This window comes from Cyanistes caeruleus, unplaced genomic scaffold, assembly GCF_971803275.1.
Source record: "Cyanistes caeruleus unplaced genomic scaffold, bCyaCae1.hap1.1 HAP1_SCAFFOLD_130, whole genome shotgun sequence".
In the NCBI taxonomy this organism is placed as follows: Eukaryota; Metazoa; Chordata; class Aves; order Passeriformes; family Paridae; genus Cyanistes; species Cyanistes caeruleus.
The window spans coordinates 216110-237610 of NW_028255927.1; the positions used below are offsets into that span (position 1 = coordinate 216110).

Below are 21501 nucleotides of genomic sequence, written 5' to 3' on the forward strand. Positions count from 1 at the left end.
TCCCACTGCCTTGTCCCGTCTGGGCCTCCACAGCCCCTCATCCCTTCACGGCCTCCCAGCACCCCGTGCCCTCAGGGGCTCCCCCAGCCTGGCCCGGCAGCAGCGTCACAGCCCCACAGGAGCTCCAGCAGCCCCTCAGCCATCACGGCAGCAACACACGGGCAGCAGGACACAGATGGCGCTTCCTGCCTGCCACAGGGCTTGTGGCTTCAGCACAACCACCAAAGGCCAAGGGGCTTCTGGCCATTTCCCCTGCACCACTGCATGCCCCGGCAGGTTGCTGAACACAAGAACCCTTTTCCCTCTCTTCCCCTATGCCCCGCACACCCTGGGCAGCAAAAGAAAGGTCTTGGGACTCTTGTGGTTTATAACATATCCTATATTATTTACATACTAGATGGAAACGAAACGAAGAAAAGAACAATCTCTATGAAAAAAAAAATAACAGATGGCCCATGTGGCCCCAGAAGATAGAGCCTCTCAGCCCTAACATATCCTATATTATTTACATAGTAAAAAGAAGAGAAAAAAGGAAAATAACAACCCTTATGAAATAAAAAATCCTGGCTGGCCCATGTGGACCCAGAAGACAGAGCCTCTCAGGTCAGCGCTGAGCACACCTCCAGCAGCGCAGCCAGCCCAGGCCCGACAGACGAGGCCGTGTCCTCCATGCCCTGAGGATTTGGTCTTGCATCCTCTGCAGGATGGAATATCGGGCACTCTGGATGGCCCGGAGGACATACAGCGTTTCAAGTGCCAGGTCTGACACGGCACTGCTTCTGTCCTCTGTCAGGCGTTCGAGGGCTGCAAGAGAGACGAACAGAGCCACGGTCAGATCCCAGAGCTGTGGGGGCCCAGCGAGAGCCCCCTGCCAGGGCCATGCCAGCCGGCTCTTGCCTTGGCCAGGAGGGAACAGGGACCAAGGGGGTCAGCCCGAAGCTGCTGGCCACAAATGCCCCACGTGGCCCTGAAATCTCACTGTGCTCTGCCCACGCCGCCCCTCATCGGCACAGGGAGCAGAGCCCTCCACAGCCTGGCCAGGGCTTGCAGCTGCCCCTGACAGCCACCACTGTCAGCCTGCTGCCGTGGCTCACCTCTGCACAAAACCTGGAGCTCTGCCTGCTGCCCCCTCAGCTGCTCCCCGGCCATCCCTGAGAACACAGAGCCCGTCAGGGTCCCAGCAGCACAGCTCCCTGCCAGCGGTGCTGCCAGCCCTGTGGCCACACGGCCTCCTGCCCCGGCAGGGCTCAGCCCGGGCCCTTGCCGCACCCTGACCCAGCCCAAGGGCACGGCTGCCAGAGGCCGGCAGCAGCAGCCCCGAGGACAGCCGGGGATCCAGGGCGCCGGGCCCGGGTGCCGCTGCCGGGGCAGCAGCCGGGGCTGGGGCCGAGCTGCGGCGGGGCGGGGAGGGAGCCCGGGCTCGGGACTCACCGATGACCCTGATGGCCGCCGCTCGCAGGGTCTCCTGTGGGTCCTGCAGGTACTGCAGGGCCCGGCGCAGGTGCTCGGCCAAGGGGATCCTGTGGTCGGCCAGCTGGAGAGAGCGGCAGGAGGGAAGGGTTGGCGCGGGCTCTGTCCCTCGGCCGGGCGCTGCAGCCTGCGGCCAGCCCCGGCCTCCCGTGCCCGGCCAGCCCTGAGGCCCGGCCAGCAGCCGCTGGCGCCGGGCTCTGGAGGGGGCAGAGGGCCGGCTGCTGCCCGGGGAGCCGCGGTGCCGGCCCGGCCCGCAGCCCCGCTGGGCCGGGGCTCCATCGGCACCCGGCTCGGGGCCACAAGGGGCTGGAGAAGAAGCCGTGCGGCCCCCGGGAGCAGCAGGGGACACGGGCACAGCTGCCAGCCCCACACACTGAGCACCGGGGCCAGGGGGCTTCTCTAGCCTGAGGCTGGGACTTCCAGCCGTCCTTACCACGAGCCTGGCAAACTTCCACAGCTTCTCCTTCCTGACAGCTTTTTCTAGGTCTGGCCTCTTCAGGAAGTCAGCCGCGCGAAGGAGCGTTGTCCGAGAGGCCTGGGGAGCAGCAGAGAGCTGCAAATGGCCCCACAAGGCAGGGCACAGGAGTGTCCCAGTGCCAAGGGCTGGAGGAGGCTGCAGCCTGCAAGCCTGCGTCAGGGCAGGAGGCAGCTGAGCCCCCTGCCAAGGCGCAGCAGCAGCCCAGGAGTCCTCACCTCTGCCACATGCCGATTCTCATCTTGGCAGTGGAAAAAGAGTGGGAGCAGGCTCTGGTACACTCGTTCCTTCAGGGGCTTTCTTCCTTCTTCTTCTGCCGAAGACATCACTCTTCGAAGGAGAGACATGGAGAGCAGCTGCACCTGGCTATGGGGCTGTATGAAAGGAAGGAAGGAAAACTGACCTCATCATTGGCTTCTTGTGGCCCACATTGGCGCAGGCCTGCAAATGCACAGGGCACAAAGTGTCCGGGCAGCAGGCAGTGGCCGTGGCCGGGGCACAGAGCCTTACATTGTCCAGGAGTTTCAGGAGCGGCTCAGCCAGCTGCAGGGCCCTGCGCCAGGATATTGGGGTGTCTTCATCCGTGAAAATATAGCTCAGGAGAGCAATGCTCATCCTGGCCACGTCACTGTCCAAGTCCCACAGGAGGTGCACTAGTCTTCCTGTCAGGCTCTGAATTCTTTCGGCCTGTGCAGAACACAAGGGTGTGAAAGCCCAGGCAGCTGCCGCAGGGCCCAGAGGCCAAAGGGCTGTCCCAAAGCACTCGGGCAGCTGAAGCAGGAGGCAGTAGAGCTGCGAGGAGCTGCCTCAGCGCCCAAGGCAAAGGCCAGCCAAGGCCAAGTGACAGCATTGCCCAGCCTCATGCTGCCCACACGGCTTCAGCTGCTGCCCCCTTCTCACCATGGAGGGATGGTCCTTTAGCAGGAGGAGAGCCCTGAGAACCTGGTGATGCATCTCTGTGGAATTGTACCACAGGTACTTATACAAGATATCCATTAGGCTGCCACCACAGTCACTCAAGTCCAGGCAATCTAGGAGCTGAAAGGCACAGGGCAGTGAGAGGGGAGCCGGCCGGCAGGAGCCTGGAAGTGCGCAGGGCTGGGCCCAGGCAGCAGCACAGGGTGCGAGTGCCGTCCCAGGCAGCTGTGGCTTTGCCAGGGGACAGGGCTGGCAGGGAGCTGAGCGAGGTAGTGCTGGCCATCAGGCTCACCTCCACAAGGAATGCCATGGCAGAGACATCCCAGTGTGGCAACGGTTTGCTGAGCACCTCAAGCAGGTAGCTTAAGATGCCTTTACACAAGTGGACGGATGCACGGCGCATTACCATGGAAGGCAGAAAATGGCAGAAAGAGTCTCAGCAAGGGTGTGAAAAACCTTTCCCAGAACTGATGGACACAGTTGTCATATTGCCCCAGCACCCTGTGAGGGGATGTGGGCCCGTGAGATGTGGCTGCTCCTGGGCACCCTCCTCTCACAGCCTTTTGCAGTCTCCTTGGCCATCCCTCGGTGACGAGGCCCTCAGGCCCATGGCCACGGGGACTGTGGGGGGCATCCCGGGCAGGGGGCACAAATGTCAGAGGCAGTGGGGAGAAGGGGGGCTCACCTGGCCAGCAGACCCACGGCATAGTGGTGGGTGTCAGCACAGAGCAGCGTGTCCCAGCCACGCTTGCGTTCCATTGCCACCACCACATGCTCCAAGTGGAGACTGGAGAGCAGGGCCTTCAGGGTCTGCACTGCAAACCTGTGTGCACAGCAAAGCCCAGGTGACGCTGGGAGCGCTGGCTCTGAGGCTGGGGAAGTGGCAGGGACAGGAGGAGTGGCATGGAGCACCTGTTGGGGCTGGTGGAGAGGCCGTGTTGCTCCTGGCATTCCTTCCAGAAGGTATGGACGTCCTCTGTCATATACAAAGTACTGAAGTACGTTTGGAAGAGCAGATGCACAAAGAGGCGGGGGAAATAGACTGTGAGGATCTGTGGGCAACAGGGCCCCTGGAGGATCTTCCACATCACCAGAGTTGCCTGCAGAGGACAAAGCAGCCCGAGACAGCGCTCAGTGCCGGGGCGTCCGTGTGGCAGGGCCTGAGCGTGGCAGGGAGAGGCCGGGGCAGACACAGGGGGAGCAGCGGGCCTGGTGGCCCTCAAGCTGCCCCTAGGCCAGGTTTGTGGCCAGTGCCTGAAGCAGGGAGATGCAGTGGGGGAAGGAGGCAACAGAGCTGCTGGAGAGGCGGCCGGCCTTGCGGTGAGCAAAGGCCAGCTCCAGAAACTCACAGTCAGGGAAAAGACAGCCGTCTTGTCCCCATCAGAGGTGCCCAGGTTTTTCTGCGGCCAGCTCCCCACCACATTGATGAGGAGCGGTGTCACTTCCTCTGAAATCCAGGGCGAGAGCAAGATGGTCGTCCACATGGCCATAGCAGCTCTGCGGGGTCAGACACAGCACCGTGGGCTGGGCAGCAGCGGGGAGCTGAGCTGGCCGCCAGCTCTGCCTGTGCCCACTGGCCCTTAGCGGCAGCAGCATCCAGGCAGCCCAGCCCTGTGGGGACAGGCCCCTGAGGGGCAGGCTGGCAGCACGGCAGCGGGCTCGGGGGCCGACTTTGTAGCAGGGCTGGCAAAGGGAGCAGCCAGAGGGCCCTGGAAGTCTGTGTTGCTCACAGCCCTGGGCCGGGCTGTACAGGGTGATGGGCTGGGGAGCCCTGAGGGCTCGGGGCAGCTGGGCCCCATACCTGTCACACGCTGGGGCCACCCGCAGGAGAGTGATGGCCACATCATCGGGCTCTGCCTCGGCCACTTGCATCAGGGCCCAGTCCATCCTGTGCTCAGCAGCCTCATTGGCCATGAGCCACTGGTGGATGTACCTCACCACGCCGGGCACCTGGAGAAGCCACAAAGAGACTTGGAATGCTAGCAGAGGGAGTCAGCAATGTGCCCAGCTTCTTCCCCAGACAAGTGCTTCTCTTCCAGCACGCTGCCATGGCCTCAAAAGCTTCAAGTGAGCAGCAGGCGTGGCTTGGGAAAGCCAAGCAATTGCTGGAGGATCAAAGGCTGGCCACAGGCTGCTTACTTGCTCTGGATTGAAAAGAGCCGTCTCTACAAGCAGATCCAGCTGGGCAGCGCTGCTCTGTTCTACCAAGACCTCTGAGGATGCCTTGACCTCAGTGTCCATAGGTCTGGTGTCTTCCTTGCCAATTCTCTTGATGTATTGGTAAAGAAACTGTAGGAGAAGGGCAGGAAGGCAGGGAAGTTGCATGGAGTGCTCCAAGTGCGGTGCTGGGCTGAGCAGTGCCAGCAGACCCAGCGCAGGTGGGGATGGCTGCAGGTACCTGCGCTGCTCTGCGGAAGCGGCCACGGGCGGTGTCCTGCTCTTGTGTGCCGTCCATGGCTGCATCTGGCAAAGAGCAGCCAGAGCTGAGGGGCTGCGGGAGAGGCCGGAGAGCACAGCCCAGCCCTGCGTTCCCCAGGCAGGGACAGTCCCGGGATGCCCCAGGGGATGCAGCACGGCCACTGCTGCGGGGGCAGCCCCAGCCCCTTTTTTGTGCTGTCCATGGGTGTGTCTCCACAGGACAGTGTGGGATGGGATGAGATGGGATGCAATGGGATGGGATGGGGCCAAGATGGCCACAGGCACCAGCCCTGTGGCCCAGCTCTGCCACTCACCCTCCTCCAGCGGCTGCAACTGCTGCACCTCTTCGGTCTCTGGTGCTGGGGCAGCTCCAGGGCCTTCTTCCTCTTCCTCCTCCTCCTCATCCACCCAGGTCAACTTGGGCACTCTTGGGGGTCACTGCTCCATATCTTCTTCCAGACTCTCCCATCCTTTCCATAGGAACAGCACCAGGGGATGGCATGACATGGAATGGGATGGGGCCAAGCTGGCAACAGGCACTAGCCCTAAGGCCGAGCTCTGCAACTCACTCTCCTGTGGTGCCTGGAACTCCTGCACCTCTCCAGACTCCTGTGCCAGGACAGCTCCACGGCCGCCTTCTTCCTCCTCTGCAAGCCAGGCCAACTTGGGCACTCTTGGGGGTCGCTGCTCCATGGCAGTGACTGGATTTATGGCTACTTTCAGGAGAGATGGCTCCGAAAAGCTCGGAGTCAGCAAGTCCTGCAGTCGTGCCTGGAAGGCACCTGCAAGACTCAAGTCCTGGCAAGACTGTAAGACAGCAAGTCCTGCACTTGGGTCTTGAGGGCTCCTTCCACAAGGACAGGAGGCTCCTGGTCACGGATTGTGATCTGGCCTCAGGGGCAGAGACTGCAGGGATTTTATATGCCTCAGACAGGAACCTCCGTGAATGAATGAAATGTTGCAGGTCCTGACACCGCTCCGGGCGCTCCAGCACCATCACGATGGCGTTGGGGAGCTCAAACCACTCCAGCAGCTGCACCACATTGGGGAAGCCTTTGGACACCTTGTCCAGCAGCACGATCTCCAGAGGTGTGCTGGTGCCGTCGGGCTGCGGGAGGAGCACGGTGCCGTCAGTGGGGCTGAGGCCGTGCCAGGGCTTGGGAAGCTCTCAGCCAGCCCGGGATGCTCTGCACCCTCCACTGGCCCCATTCCCGCTCTCCCTCCATGTGTCCTAGCGGCTCCCACCCTTCCAGGCCCCAGCTCATCCCCGCCTGGCACTCCCCAGCTTCTGCCGCTGGCCCCGCTCACTCACCAGCTCGCCCCAGTGCCGGACGCGGTTCCGTGGCACCTTTTTGATGGCCACCTGCAAGCCAAAAGGAACAGCGGATTCAGCTCGCCGCCCACCACATCCAGCTCCATCCTACTCCTCTGCTCCCTCCTCCTCGTCTGCCCTCTCCTCCTCCTCGGCCCACCACCGGCCCCACTGCTCACCGGGAGTTCGTCCGAGAGCCTCGTGGCCGTGAAAACTCTGCCGAAGCCACCGCGGCCCAGCAGCGAGTCGATCCTGTAGCGCTGCTGCAGGGCCAGCTGCGCCTTCCCTGGAGAAGAGACGCTGCCGTCAGCGCTCGGCCCGGGGCCAGGAACGGCCCCCGAGCGCTCCCCGACCTCCCCGGGCCGGGCATCCGCAGGCGTTCCCTCATTGGAACGCGACAGCGGCGGCTCGGGACCGGCGGCTGCACCGCTGAGCGGCGGAGCTCGGGCCAGGGAAGCCGCAGCGGAGGCGGCGACAGCGGCCGCGCCGTCTGTGTCCTCCGCGGGCCCCGGGAGGAGCCGGGGCTGGGGCCCGAACCAGAACCGGAACCGGAGCCTGCATCGGGGCTGGGGCCGAGGGCAGGGCAGGCGGAGCCAAAGGGTGGCAATGCCGCCTCAGCCCCAGGCACTGATGCCCGCCCAGCACAGCCAGAGCCAGGCAAAGAGGAGACCTCCGCGGGACGGGCGGGGATGGGGACGGGGACGGGGCAGCCCCACCTGGGGCCAGGGGCGGGCTGGGGGCATGGCCCAGCCGGGCACGGGGAGAGGGAGGCTTGGAGAGGAGGGGGCACCGGGAAAGGGAGACCGGGAGAGGATGCGGGACTGCGGGAGAGGGAGAGGAGAGACAGAAAATTGCTAAATTCTCTTCTTGCCGCTGCTGCCGCTGCTGCCGCTGCTGCCGCTGCTGCCGCTGCAACTGAAGCACCGGGGCCGTTTGTCCCCGTGTCCGTTTGTCCGTTGCCCGCTCGGCCCCGCACAGAGCCCCGCGCTCCCCGGGCAGCCCCTGAGCCTGGCCAAACACGGGAACTTTGCCCTGGTGAGCCAAGAGCCAGAGTCTGGACTCCTGCACAGGGACACAGCAATGCCCTTGGCTGCTGCTGTGCCTTGTCCCTGCTGAGCGTCAAACACTGTCTGAGCACATTCCCTGAATGCAGAATTTGTACCTGAGCCAAGCACTGCACTTGTGTCTCCAGCATTGCTTTCCAAGGAAAACAGGGCAAGGCAAACTGGGTATAGCTCATGGTATTTTACAGTGTCTAAAACTTGCCAAGTCTCAAATCTTAGAGGTGAGATCCATTTGGAATGAATGGGATGGAGAAACAGTGCAAGATGGAAAAGGGGAACATAAAAATAAATAGAGAAAAATAGAGAAAAACATATTGGTTGTTTCTTTTGATTTTATTTTCATTTCTTTAAAAAGCTGTTTCAATTTTCCCAGAATTTTCTCCACAGTCCTGTCTGTTCTTTCCAAAAACCTGTCCTGGAGAACGAGGCGCAGCTCCTGTCACAAGATGTGCCCCCTGCTGCAGCTTCTCTTGGCTCCCCACACTGTGAGTGCAGCACAACTCTTGCAGCAAAGCAGGACAAATGGTTGAAGAACCTGACAACTTGTTCTTTCTTTTCCTTGTGCACTGGGGAGTTGTGCCATTGCTAAGGTTTTCATCGTTACTCTTCTAGCCAAAGAAAACATGATGAGGTACCAGGAATTGTGAGGGAATACAGGCCTGGCTGAATGTGGAGAAAGAATCTCCAGAGCCTGCAGCCAGCAGTGGAGAGCTCATCATTCCAACAGCCCCATGGACATGTTGAAAGTGATCTGGAACATGAAAATGGGCTGACAGAGAGAGTTTGTTTCTGTGTTCAGTTGAGATGATTCTATATCTTTTGCACTGGTAGAAATCAAGAGCACAATCAGTGGATGATAAGCACCAGAACATGATAAGCTGGACCTCTCAGTGGATGACAGAAAGACTGTGAAAAGGAGAAATGCAGGGAATGACTTGGTGAACTTTGTGTGTAAGAGGGGTCATTTTTTCCTAATAATTCCCAATTCATTCCCTTTGCTTTTATCCTTTTAACAAGACCAATTGCATCTCCGATTCCCCAGGAAATGAGAACCCTGAGCTTGTGGAACTGCCTGAAAGGTGCCCTGTTCCTTTTTCTTCTGCTGCTCAGAAGAAACAATGAAGTGAATTGGGAAGTTCTGGTTTTTCTTTCTCCTGGTGGATTTTTTCATTTTATTTGCCACTGCAGAGGCAATTTCAGTGATGGCCTCTGTCAGTTGATTCTATTTCAGCAGCAGCAGCAGCAACAGGGCTGTGTTTGAGCACTGCAAATGTGACCTGTGTGGCTTTAATTCCCCTCGACTTAGTGCTCAGGGACTTGGGAGCATTTTAATGTCTGCTACTCATGATGCCTGAAACAAAAATCCTGAGTTCCCCATCACAAAAGCACAGTGGGTAGCATTGATTGGAAGAGGCAATTGCAGCTGTACTGCTAAAATTCAGGTGGCAAGCAGAAGAGGGGCAAGAGCAGCCAGGATCTAAAACTGCCAAGGCAAATGTAGGTTAAATAATTTTGTGGGACTTTTCTCAAATTTTGTGGGATTTTTCTGAAATTTTGTGGGATTTTGAGCAGATTTAAATAATTTTGTGGGATCTTTCTTTCTAAATATATTTTGTGGGAATTCTGAGGTATTTTTCTTGAATTTTGTGAGATTTTTGTGGAATTTAGTGGAAATTTGAGGAGATTTTGTGGGATGTTTCTGGAATTTGGTGGGGTTTTGAGAACTTTTAGGGAATTATGTGGGATTTTTTCATAATTTTGTGGGATATTAAGGAGACTTGAATTTTGAGGGATTTTTTTAGAATTTTTTTAGATTTTGAGGAGACAGGAAGAATTTTGAGGAATTTTTCTGGAATTTTGTGGAAATATGTGGAGATTTTGTGGGATGTTTCTAGAATTTAGTGGGGTTCTGAGAAGATTTCTGCAATTCTGTGGAATTATTCTTGAATTTTGTGGGATTTTTCTTGAATTTTTTTGGATATTCAAGTGATTTTGTGAGATGTTTCTGTAATTTTCTGGGATTTTGCGAAGACATGAAGAATTTTAAGGTATTTTCTTAGATTTTGTGGAAATTTATGGAGATTTGGTGGGATGTTTCTGGAATTTAGTACAGTTTGGGGAAATTTTAGGAATTTTTTTTAGTTTTTGCAATTTCGTTGAGATTTTTTTGAGTTTTATGGGATTTTGCAAAAGTTTAAATAATTTTATGCGATTTTTCTGGAATCTTGAGGGATTTTGAAGAGACTTGAAGAATTTTGTGGGATTTTTCTTAGATTTTGTGGAATTTTGTGGAGATCTGGTGGGATGTCTCTGGAATTGGAGGGGTTTTGAGAAGATTTAGGGAATTTTGTGGGATTTTTCTGTATTTTTGTGGAATTTCTCTTGAATTCTGTAGAATTTGGAGGAGATGTGAAGAATTTTGATGCATTTTCCTTGAATTTTCTGGAGATTTGTGGAGATTTTTTGGGATGCTTCTGGAATTTTGTAAGATATTGAAAAGATTTAGGGAATTTTGGGGGATTTTTCGTGAATTTTGTGGAAATATGTGGAGATTTTTGAGATGGTTCATGAATTTGGTAGGGCTTTTTCATGGAGTGACTTTACCTTTAAGATAGCTTTGGGAGCTGGGAGGAAGTTGAAGCTGCGAGAGGCTGATGGGAGTCTTTTCTTGTGACCAGTTATTGGTCATTTCTAAGAACTGACAGCAGTTTTGACCATTGAAAAGTGAGATCAACTTGTGAACACCACCTTGAGATGTAAAGCCAGGGCTCTCTTGTTCTCTTTGGTTTCTGGCTTCTGACGAGGTAACAGGCTCTGTCTCGGCCTCCTCCCCCCTCCAGGCCGGACAAGGCCGCAGAGGGCGGGGGGGGGAGAAACGGAGCCGGCCGGCCTGGCTTGGTTTGCAGTTTCTGCTGCTGGACTGAAACCTGACACCATCAACATCTGCAGCTCTCCAAGACTTTAACTCTTTTACTACCTGGATAAAACATACAGATTACTCCTTTTTCCCAGAGAGACAGAGAGAGACAGACAATCAACATGAAGAAGACATCATAAAACTACCAAAGACAGAGAGGAAAAGAGTTAAGTTTTAGATGGGGAAGAGAGAATAAGGAGATGCTTTATAAGCTGAAATATTTGTCTGTTAAAGCTATGGAGATGGACAATAGTGTCCTGAAAAAACTCCTTTAATTCATGACAGAGTATATTGGGAGGAATGGAGTGTTCAAAGTGTGGATTTTGAGCAAGAGGTGGAGTAATTGTGATACAGTGAGGTGCTGGAACAGAGTGGGGAGAAGTAATAGTTGAAGATTTGATGCATTTTGAGAGGCAAAGAGAAAACTTCTGTTTCCAGGGAAGCTCACAGAGACAGATGAAGAGAACTTTTGCCTTTGAATAACTCATCCTTAAAAATGACACCCCTAGACTCATTGACCCATACACACCTCAGAGTGATGTGAAATGGGAGGAGTGAACTGGTGACAGATTTCTGGGCAGCTGGCATCAGGAAAATAGAAAACTATAACAGAAATGGTTTTCGTGTGAAAAACTCCATAGATTAGCAGAAGACTTCTTTTACTATACAAAGTCTGATGAAAAGACTCTAACAGGAATTGGGACTTTTTAAACACCAAAGTTCCAAAGTTTTTTGTCTCTATGTTATCATGTGAACAAGAGAATGGTGGGTAGTGGGGGTTAAAAGTGTTTTCTGGAAGTTTTTTCTGGTGTTCTTATTCTTGTAGTTTTATTAATAAACTTTATTTATTCCTTTGAAGTTTTAAGCCTGTTTTGCTCTTGTTCTAATCCATATCTCATAGGAAGAAATAAGTGAGTTTTCTAGTAATTTTTTTTAGTTACTGCTTTAAAACCACGACACTTACTCTATTCCTTTTAAGTTTTAAGCATCTTTTGCCCTTCTCATAATCCACATCTCACAGCAAGAAATGAATAATTTTTCCAGTGATTTTTGAACTAATGCTTTAAAACCACGACAGGTGTAACAGGGAGGAGGAAATTGGGGCTGTCACTGCTGTGGTGTCAGAGAGAGTGGAACACTGGGGCTGTTACTGCTGTGGTGTTTGATATATTGACATTTAAAAAAAAAGAGAAACAGCTATGGAAGTTAAGGTTGCTGGAGGCTGATGGGAGTTTTTCCTCCTGGCCAGTAACTGGCCATTTCTGAGAACTGACGGTAGTCTTAACCATTGAAGAGTGACATCAACCTGTGAACACCACCCTTTAAACCTTAATCCCAGGAATTTCTCTTTCTCCTTGGTTTCTGGCTTTTGAAGAGGTCACAGGGCTCCGGTTCAGCCTCCTCCCCCCCAGGTCTGACAAGGGCACGGGGGGAGCAGGGCTGGCCGGAGTTCTGCGGTTCCCGGCGGGGGATGGAGACTGTGAAGTGACAGGAGCCCCTTCCCAGAGGGAAGTACTCCCATCTGTACTACTGGAGTGCCCTGACTGTCAATCTTTGACTTCTTCAAAGGGTCATTGCTAAACAAAACCTTGGTTTTGCCTGCTGACATTGCTGGTCAGGCAGTGTCCCGGGAGATGCTCTTGATGGTTTCCTCTTTTCCTGGTCATGGCACTGGAGGAGGTCCAGGCCCAGGTGATGCCACTGAAGGAAATGTGCCCTCATCCCAGGGACGCTCAACACGGACTCCCCCAGTCCCTCAGTGCCCCGCTGCTGGTCACAGCAGCCCCTGCCTGGCTCCTGCCACCCACACTCTGGTCAGCCCTGCCTGCTCCTGGACATGGGGCTCAGCCAGGGCTGGTGCTGTGTGGGCTTTGCTGGTGGTACCAGCTGGACACTGGGGTGAGAGCTCCATCTGTTTATTGGAACAGAAGAGCTGTGCTGGGCCCTGCCCTGGCAGGAGGGACCCACCTTCAGTCCAGGCCACAGAGCAGGGCGGGTCCCTTCAGGGACACAGGGCCTTGCTGTGGGTGGTGGCAGCATCTGCACAGCAGCAAGCTGGTAATGCAGCTGTGCCAGGGACATTGGGCATGGGCATGGAGATGTGAAATGTGTGGTGCAGGTGTCCCTGAGGGAGGTGTTTGGTCGTTCTTGTGAAGCTGCAGAGGGGCACCTATTGAGAGAGGAGATGGCTGAGGTCCCAGCTGCAGCTGGCACACAGGGACCCTCCTGCACAGCGGGGGATTCTCACTGTGCTCAAAGATTCCCTCTGAAGCCTAAGAGGGGAGCTTGTCAGAAGTCCCAAAAAATATCTGGGGAAAGGTCTTAGGTTAGTTGTTGAGACTAGGTACAAATCTCCAGCAGGAAAAGAGCCTCTCCAGTAGGCTGGGTGTTTTGGGGTGTCTTAGTTCTTCCTAGAATAAAGATCACCAATTGAATGCAATTTCAGTTTTTATTCTAGAAGTGTAAAATGTTCCAAGATTATCTGAATTCTAAAACTACCTTGAAAAATCCTGAACTACTATGGAAATAAGCAAAAAAATATTTGTAGATTTCTTTCTACAAAAAATATTTCTAAATATTTCTAAAAGTTTCAAATTTCTAAGAATGAAAAGCAGAGACAAAATGTGGTTGCCTTTTCAGAATTCTAAAACTAATTTGAAAAATACTAAACAACTATGGAAATTGGGAAGAAATATTTAGGGTTTACTTTCTATCAATAATAATTCTAAAGAGTTCTAAAAATTTCTAATCTCTACAAATGAAAAACATAGACAACATGGTGCCCCATGCCCGGCTGCTGCCTGCCCAGCCAAGGCTGTGGCCAGCCAAGCAGCTGTGCCAGTGCTGGTGGTACCAGCCAGAGCCCAGAGCAGAAGCCCAAAGGTGTTGCTCAAGCCCTTCCCTGGCAGGAGGGGCCCACATTCAGGCCTGGCCAGGCACCAGGGCCAGCACCTGCAGGGACAGAGGGTCCTGTTCTGGGTGGTGGCGGCACAGCAATAAGCTGAAAATGGAGCTGTGGCAGGGACAATGGACACTGGCTTGGAGATGGAGGATGACAGGTGCAGGTCTCCCAGACTAACGTGTTTGGCAGGACATCTGGAGGTGCAGAGGTGCTCCTGTGGAGAGAGGAGGTGGCTGAGGCCCCCAGCTGCCGCTGGCACGCAGGGACCCTCCTGCACAGCAGGGCCCAGAGCGGCCAAGGCTCCCCAGCACGGCTGGAGCTGCTGGCACAGCTTGGCCCAGCTGGACAGCTGCCCCTCAAGGCCCCGGCGAGCAGGGGATGGCTCTGGGCAGGGTCCCTGGCCAGGAGCGGGCCCCAGAGCGCCTCTGCCTTTCAAGGGCAATCTCGTCCCCGCTCTTTCTCCTGCCCACCTTGCTTTGCCTCTGCCCGCTGCTCCTGGGGCTGCTCTTGGCCAGGCAGCCTCAGTGGGAGCCAGCACTGGCTGCAGCCCCAGCGGGGCTCCCCAGGACAAGGCCCCGCAATTAAGAGACCAATTAAAAGCCTGGGCAGCAGCAGAACTCTTGGCAGAGTTATTTGGACAACCACTGACTATCTACAGGTCCACAGCAGACTCACTGGGAATGTTTCTATTCTACAATAGACTTTCAAAAGAAGCTGTTTGAGGGAAAGATGAACAAAACACTCACCGTTTTGTCTTCCAGCAATACCAGATTCCAACACCACATAAAACGAGTAAATGCACCAAACAAATCAGGCCTGCCATTAATTCTGGCCAACAGCGTGTTCCCTGACAGAAACCTCTTCCAATGTCCTTCTGGGAGTTGGGAACACGTGTTGTGGTGCTGGCTGCATCTGTGGGAGCAATGGGCAGTGAGAGCCCGTGCTGTGCTGCGCTGCTGAGCTGGCAGCATGGTGGGTATGTCCAGGATGTTCTCTGTTTCCCCCAGAGCTGGGACCTGCAGGCATCTTGTTGGCCCTTGGCACAGGCTGTGCCACCCAACAAAGCCCAGAAGGCCGGGAGCAGAGCCCGGGGGACAGCACAGCTGCTTGGGCAGTGGCTCCTTCCAGGGACACGGGCCAAACCCATTCCTGAGCAGCCACTGCCACCCCTGAGCCTCCCTTCTCCATGACATCTCTCCCAGCCCAAGGGGACAGAGCCAGGCCCTGTCAGGGTCCAGTGCAGCCCCTGCCCAGTTGGGAGCCAGGGCTGGCTGTGGCCCTGGGCTCGTGGCAGGGCTCCCGCTCGGGGCTGCTCCTGTGCCTTGGGCCTCTGGGCGCTCACGGCTACCTCTGGGAGCAGCTGCAGTGGGATAGATGTTGGTGCATGAGTCCCATTTCCCAGGAGCTGGAAACGAGCTCCAGAGGCCTGGAAGCCGAGGTGCCTCCAGCTTTGGCTGCTGCTGGGTCATGCAAGGGCCAGCCCTAGGGGAAGAGCTGCTGGCACACAGCCCCGCCAAGGGCTGAGCCCAGCACAGCAATTACCTCCTGTGTCTGGGCCTGTGCCTGGCATTGCCTTCTTTCCTGCCAATGAGCCACTGCTTCCTCTGGGAAACGTCTCCACCTGCATGGTCTTTTGGTCCATCCCTTGAGAAAGGAAGAGGCACAGCTGAACCAGATGGAGAAGTTCTTGATTTGGGTGCTGGCATTTTCAGGACCTCATGCTTGCCAAATATGGGGATAAGGTTCAAAAAATGCCTTGGCTTTTGGGCCAGGGCCAGGGCCCTCCCTCCTCCAAAAAGCTGCCAATTCTGAGCAGTAGTGAGGGGATCGTGCAGGACGAGGGCACACACGTGCACGGCTCTGTCCTGACACCTGCAGCGATGCTGCCCTGGCTGAGCTTTGGGCTCTGAGCTGGCAGCTCTCCCAGGAGGAAAGGCCTTCACCTACCCTCGCCATCTCCCAGAGCCTCAGTCCTGGACGTGGGTTGGGAAGCCAGATCACCTTCAGCAAGAGGCTTGGCTGCAAGGAAAGGCAGGACAGAAGAGCTCCCGTGGATCTGTAGGAGATCCTCAGGCTCCCTGGGGCTGGCAAAGGAGCTGCGCAAGGCACAGCCCTGGGCCCAGCCCCTTCCCTCTCTGCTCCTCTCCGTGGCTGCACAGAGCACATGGAAGGAGACACTGGCATTGCACATGGGAAGAAGATTGACAGCTAAATGCTCCTTCCTCCCACTGACAGCGATGCTGGGGGATCACTCAGGGCTCCAGAAGGGAGCAGGGCAAGGCTTCCAGAATCCTTCAGCCCTGAGATTATGTTAAGGGATATGGCACATGAGTGAGCTCTTGCCTCCTTGACATTATTCCATCAGGAAAAGCACATTGAGAACTTGCCTCCAGCATTCTCCAAGTCTTGCCAGCTGTCATCTAGCCGGGCTTCCAGATAATCCATGTCCTGATCCCAGTCTAGAAGCCAGTACAGATCAGAACCACGTCCATGGTGCGCTGGGATCCACTTCTGCCTTGGGGTAGTGGGCACTGCAAGGGGTTTGGGTTAGATCGTGAGTACCAGATGTCAGTGGACATGGCCAAAGCTGCAGAGGGGCCTGGGGAGCTCTGGGCTGGCTCTGGTCACTCTCCACCCTCTTTGCAGTCCCTGTGCAACATCCCTGGTGGGGAGTGACAGGGCCAGAGCAGAGGTCCTGGCTGCTGAGACAAAGGAGAAGGCAGAGGGACATGGACCCACCTTGTCCTCCCTGCAGCATTTCCTTCAGCATTTGTTTCATGGGTTTTGATGGCACATGGAGTTTCTGGTGTCCTGCAGCTTTGTTCTTTCCACTTGGAGGACCTTAAGAGAAAACAGTTCCCCTTTGCAGGAATGGATCCCAGAAAACCAGTGCTCAGCCTGTGGGGTCAGGAGGGACACACCACTCACCCCTGCGATGGGAGCCGGGCTTGCGTACAGTTACCAACCCAGGAGCTGGGAAAGTCCTGCCTGCAGACACACCTGTAACTCAACAGCCACAGAAGCTTCTGTCACCTCTGCTCATCTGCACAGGCAGCACTGAGCCACGGGAGAGGTGAGGGGAACGCGATGGGCGAGGGCACACACGTGTATGTCTCTGTTCTGACACCTGCAGTGGTGCCAGGACATTGAAACTGCTTATTCTGCCAGGAAAGGACCATTGAGAACTTACCTCCAGCATTTCTCAAGTGTTTCAAGCTGTCATCCAGCAGGGCCTCTGGATAATGTAAGTTGTGATTCCAATCTAGAAGGGAGCCCAGATCAGAACCCTGCCATGGTGTGCTGAGATCCCCTTCTACTTTTGACAACTGGGCACTGCAAGGGTGTCGGGTAAGACCCTGGGTGCCAAGTGTCAAAGGAAAATGGCCAAAGCTGCACAGGGGCCAGAGGACCTCTGGGTTGGTGTCTTGTCACTCTCCAAGCTCTTTGCAGTCCCTGTGCAACATCCCTGGTTGAGGTGGCTGGAGCAGCCCAAGGCCCATTGGGGCTCTCTCACGGCTACAGCTGAAAGTCTTGCTAAAGCAATGGGGAAAAACTGCAGCAGGCAGTTGCACAACTATCCCTCCCTCACTCCTGCCCTCTCTCCCTCCCTTCCTGCCTTCCTCTCTGTCTCCATCCCTCTTTTCCCTGGGACAGCTCTCCCAGCCCAAGGGGGCAGAGCCAGGCCCTCTCAGGACACACTGGAGCCTTGGCCTCCCCCTCTGCCCATTCCCCACCCTGGGCACCCCTTTGCAGTTGCTGCCAGGTTTTGGGATGTGTCTCCCATGGATGGACCCCAGCAGGACTGCTCAGTAGCCGAGTGCCCTGAGCCTGCTGGGGATAATTCCTCTGGGCTGTGCCGGTCTTGGCTGGGCTGTGCCTGCACTGCCAAGCAGCAGAGATGGCAGCTCAAGCCTCAGCAGGGCTCAGGCCCAGAGGCACAGCAATTACCTCCTGTGACTGTGCCTGGCATGGCCTCCCTTCCTGCAGCAGAGGCTGCCCATGGGCCACTGCTTCCTCCGGGAAACGCCGCCTTCAGCACAGCCGCTCTGTCCACTTCTGCAGAAAGGGGCAGCTGGATCAGATGGAACCATTCCCCACTGGGGAAACTTCAGGAGGCAATGCTTGTCAAAGGCATGGTTAAGGATCAAGAATCCCTGAAAATTTTTTGGCATTGGCCAGGGCCTAACCTCATCCAAATAGCTGCCCTTTCTGATCTACCTGGGGACCAAGAAATTGAAGGGGATCTCAGTGTGAGCATGACCCTTGCTGCACTTTGGGCTCCCTGCCTGCTGATGCCAAATGCCTTCCTGCAGAGGCTGGGGAGAAGCTGCAGCCAGGCCAGGCTGGGAAACAGCCTTGCAGGCCATGAAAGCAACAGTGGGGCAGCGAGGCTGCCATGGATCCGCTTCCTGCTGTGCAAAGAAAGCCCCTGGCTGCTGAGTCTCAGGAGAAGGCAGAGGGACATGGACCCACCTTGTCCTCCCTGCAGCATTTCCTTCAGCATTTGCGGAGTGATTTTGGATGGCACATGGAGTTTCTGGTGTCCTGCAGCTTTGTTCTTTCCACTTGGAGGACCTTAAGTGAAAATAGTTCCCCTTTGAAGGAATGGATCCCAGAAAACCAGTGCTCATCCTGTGGGGTCAAGAGGGACACACCACTCACCCCTGCGATGGGAGCCGGGCTTGCGTACAGTTACCAACCCAGGAGCTGGGAAAGTCCTGCCTGCAGACACACCTGTAACTCAACAGCCACAGAAGCTTCTGTCACCTCTGCTCATCTGCACAGGCAGCACTGAGCCATGGGAGAGGTGAGGGGATCGCACAGGACAGGGGCACAAACGTGCACGGCTCTGTCCTGACACCTGCAGTGATGCTGCCCTGGCTGAGCTTTGGGCTCTGAGCTGGCAGCTCTCCCAGGGGGAAAGGCCTTCACCCACCCTCGCCATCTCCCAGAGCCTCAGTCCTGGATGTGGGTTGGGAAGCCAGATCTCCTTCAGCAAGAGGCTTGGCTGCAAGGAAAGGTAGGACAGAAGAGCTCCCATGGCTGTAGGAGATCCTCAGGCTCCCTGGGGCTGGCAAAGGAGCCACGAAATGCAAAGCCCTGGGCCCAGCCCCTTCCCTCTCTGCTCCTCTCCATGGCTGCACAGAGCACATGGAAGGAGACACTGGCATTGCACACAGTTAGAAGATTGACAGCTAAATGCTCCTTCCTCCCACTGACAGCGATGCTGGGGGATCACTCAAGGCTCCAGAAGGGAGCAGAGAAAAATTTCCCAGAATCCTTTAACCCTCACGCGACCTTAACAGAAACAGCACATAAGTGAGCACTTTCCACCTTGACAGATTATTCTGTCAGTACAAGTAGCAATTCAGAACTTACCTCCAGCATTCTCCGAGATTTTCAAAGTCTCATTCACCACCGATCCCAAATAATTCAAGTCATGATCCCAATCTAGAAAGAAGCACAGATCAGAACCACGGCCATGGTGCGCTGGGATCCCCTTCTGCCTTAGAGAACTGGGCACTGCAAGGGGTTTGGGTAAGGCTGTGGGAGCCAGATGTCAATGGACATGGCCAGAGCTGCAGAGGGGCCTGGGGAGCTCTGGGCTGGCTCTGGTCACTCTCCACCCTCTTTGCAGGCCCTGTGCAACATCCCTGGGGAGGCAGCAGGACCAGCCCAGGGCCCCTGGGGACTCTCTCCCTCCCACAGAGGAAACCCTCCCTAAAGGCCTGTGGAAAACCATCCCCAACTCTTCCCAGGAGAAGGAAGTGCTGTCCCAGGAAAGGGAAGCCAGGCTGCGGGCTCACCTGCTCCCTGTGCTCGCTGTGGAGCAGCCTGGGCAGCCCTGTCAGGCAGGGCCACTGCCAGGAGGAGCAGGAGGAGGAGGCGCAGAGCAAAGGCCATGGTGCCTTGCCCTCTGCCAGTCCTGCAGCTCTTGCTGCCACCACTGTCCTGACACCGCTGTCCCAATGTCAGCACCGCTGCTGCCGCCGCCGCTGCTGCCGCAACAGTCGTGGTCAAGGACTGACTGCTCGGTCCTCGTGGTGCTGTGCAACCACGGGGCTCTGGGACCTCTGTGACCTCAGAGCCTGCTGTCACCTCAGCCTGCTGTCACCCCACAGGCTGCTGTGACCTCATGGCCAGCGTGGAATTGTGTGGGGAGTGGGATCTGCCTTCTTCACCAGGGAGCTCATCCTGCCCAGCAGCTCTGTCCAAGGGCTATGACAGGGTCCCAGCCCAGCTGATCTCACAGGCTGGGGGATGAAGGGATGGAGAGCAGCCCTGCTGAGAAGGACTTGTGGCTGCTGCAAGGAGAGAGGCTGGACATGAGCCAGCCATGTGCCTCCAAAGGAGGCTGCCCAGCAGCTTGAAGGAGGTGATTCCACCACCCCTCTGCTCTGGTGTGAGCCCACCTGGAGTACTGCATCCACCTCTGGGTGCCCAGCACAGAAAGGACATGGTCCTGTTGGAGCTAGTCCAGAGGAGGGACAGAATGCTCTGAGGGCTGGAGCCCCTCTGCTTTGGAGACAGGCTGGGATAGCTGGGGGTGTTCAGCCTGGAAGAGGGAAGGCTCCACGCAGACCTGATTGCTACCTTTCAGTACTTTAAGGGAGCTTTTAGAAAAGACAGGACAGAATTTTTAGTAGGGCCTGTTGTGACAAGACTGAGGGGGAATGTTTTCAATCTAAAAGACAGTAGATTCAGACTAGACCTAATGAAGATGTTTTTTACACTGTGGGTTTTGAAACCCTGGCACAGGTTGCCCAGAGAGGTGGGCATCCATCCCTGCTGACATTCAAGCTCATGGTCTAAGCAACCTGATCCAAAGGTGTCCCTGCTCACTGCAGGGCACTGCACTAGATGGCCTTTAAATGTCCCTTCCAAGCCAAGCCATTCTGTGCTGCTGTGCACCAGTAGAGCAGTGCTGGAATAATGCTGGGGTGATGATGCTGGCACCTGTGTTTTGGTAGTTGTGCCATTTAGCTGTTGGCCAAGAGAGGATTGATGGGCTGCACAGTGAAGTCTGCAGAGAACAGTGTGCTCAAGGAGAAACAGGAGAGGAACAGGGCTTCCAGCTCAGATAAATGCCAGCATTTTGCTGCCCATTTCTTGTTAAGAAATAAAGCAATGTTCTGAAGATCCCTTCAGTGTGGGCGCACTATTGGCTGTATCAGTGCTTGTGTTCTGTAAAACAGGTGAGCTGTTACAGCTTCTTGCCCCATTTACCACTGGATAAAACCCAAATACTGCATTGCTCCATGTCTCCTTTCTTCCAAGTAAAGGCAGATTTTCTTCATTCTTCAGTGGGACATATTCATCTGTTGACAAGCAAATTCTTCTTGCCACTCACACAATGTTGATTTGCTCTAATCCGATTATAATTAAGACCGTAATTTATCAGAGTATAATTAAGACCATATAATTAATTGTAATTAAGGCTGATGGATTGTGAGGCAAAGTGTTGCATCATTTTCCCTGGAGAGAGTTTTTCTCTAATTCAATGACATTTGAAGACAGCTGTAGCCTACCATACTTCTGGCATACTAGAAATGAAAAAACAGCCATGGAAACAGGCTGTTCTATCCTTTCCTCCTCCTCCCTGAAGTCTGAGCTCTTCAGCTGCCTCACAAACATTGTTTTATTTCACACAGGCATCCATCAGGACAGTGGCTGTGAAGCTTGGAACAATGTAGGTTTAGAGCAGCAAAAATAATAATCCATTTCCCAGGTTAAGCCAAGCATTTCCCAAATAACTCTAGCTATCGTCAGGGATGTTTCCAAAAGTATCATTGTAAATGTTGGGAGCGGGGAGAGAGAATGTGAACAAAATTAAAAATACAGCTTTCTGAGATCTTTTTATTCCTATAAAAACAGAGTCAAAATTGTTTATAGATAGAACATTAACCAAGAAGTGAATAAGAGATTGTCAAAATAATAGCTTAGGAAACAAAAATATCTAAATAAAAATAAGTTAACATGTGGATTTATAAGAAAACAATCATACTAAGGAAAAAAACCCCCTAC

General features: G+C 54.8%; 1 protein-coding gene and 1 long non-coding RNA gene across 2 annotated transcripts in view; both read right to left on the reverse strand.

Annotated features, from left to right (window-relative positions):
- Nucleotides 1-361: 361 nt before the first annotated feature.
- The window catches only part of LOC147646041 (maestro heat-like repeat-containing protein family member 7), a 109269-nt gene continuing 88129 nt past the window's right edge, over nucleotides 362-21501 (reverse strand). The window contains exons 13-16 of the mRNA XM_086873991.1: nucleotides 1904-2005; nucleotides 1432-1534; nucleotides 1095-1151; nucleotides 362-804 (exon numbers count right to left, since the gene is read on the reverse strand). Coding sequence (XP_086730117.1) covers nucleotides 605-804; nucleotides 1095-1151; nucleotides 1432-1534; nucleotides 1904-2005 — 462 coding nt within the window. The 3' untranslated portion in view covers nucleotides 362-604. The remainder of the gene's footprint in view (nucleotides 805-1094; nucleotides 1152-1431; nucleotides 1535-1903; nucleotides 2006-21501) is intronic.
- On the reverse strand, nucleotides 13257-16007 carry LOC147646042 (uncharacterized). The gene is made up of 3 exons (XR_015282001.1): nucleotides 15424-16007; nucleotides 15019-15120; nucleotides 13257-14388 (listed from the first exon to the last, which is right to left on the reverse strand). It is a non-coding gene; the product is annotated as an uncharacterized LOC147646042 (long non-coding RNA).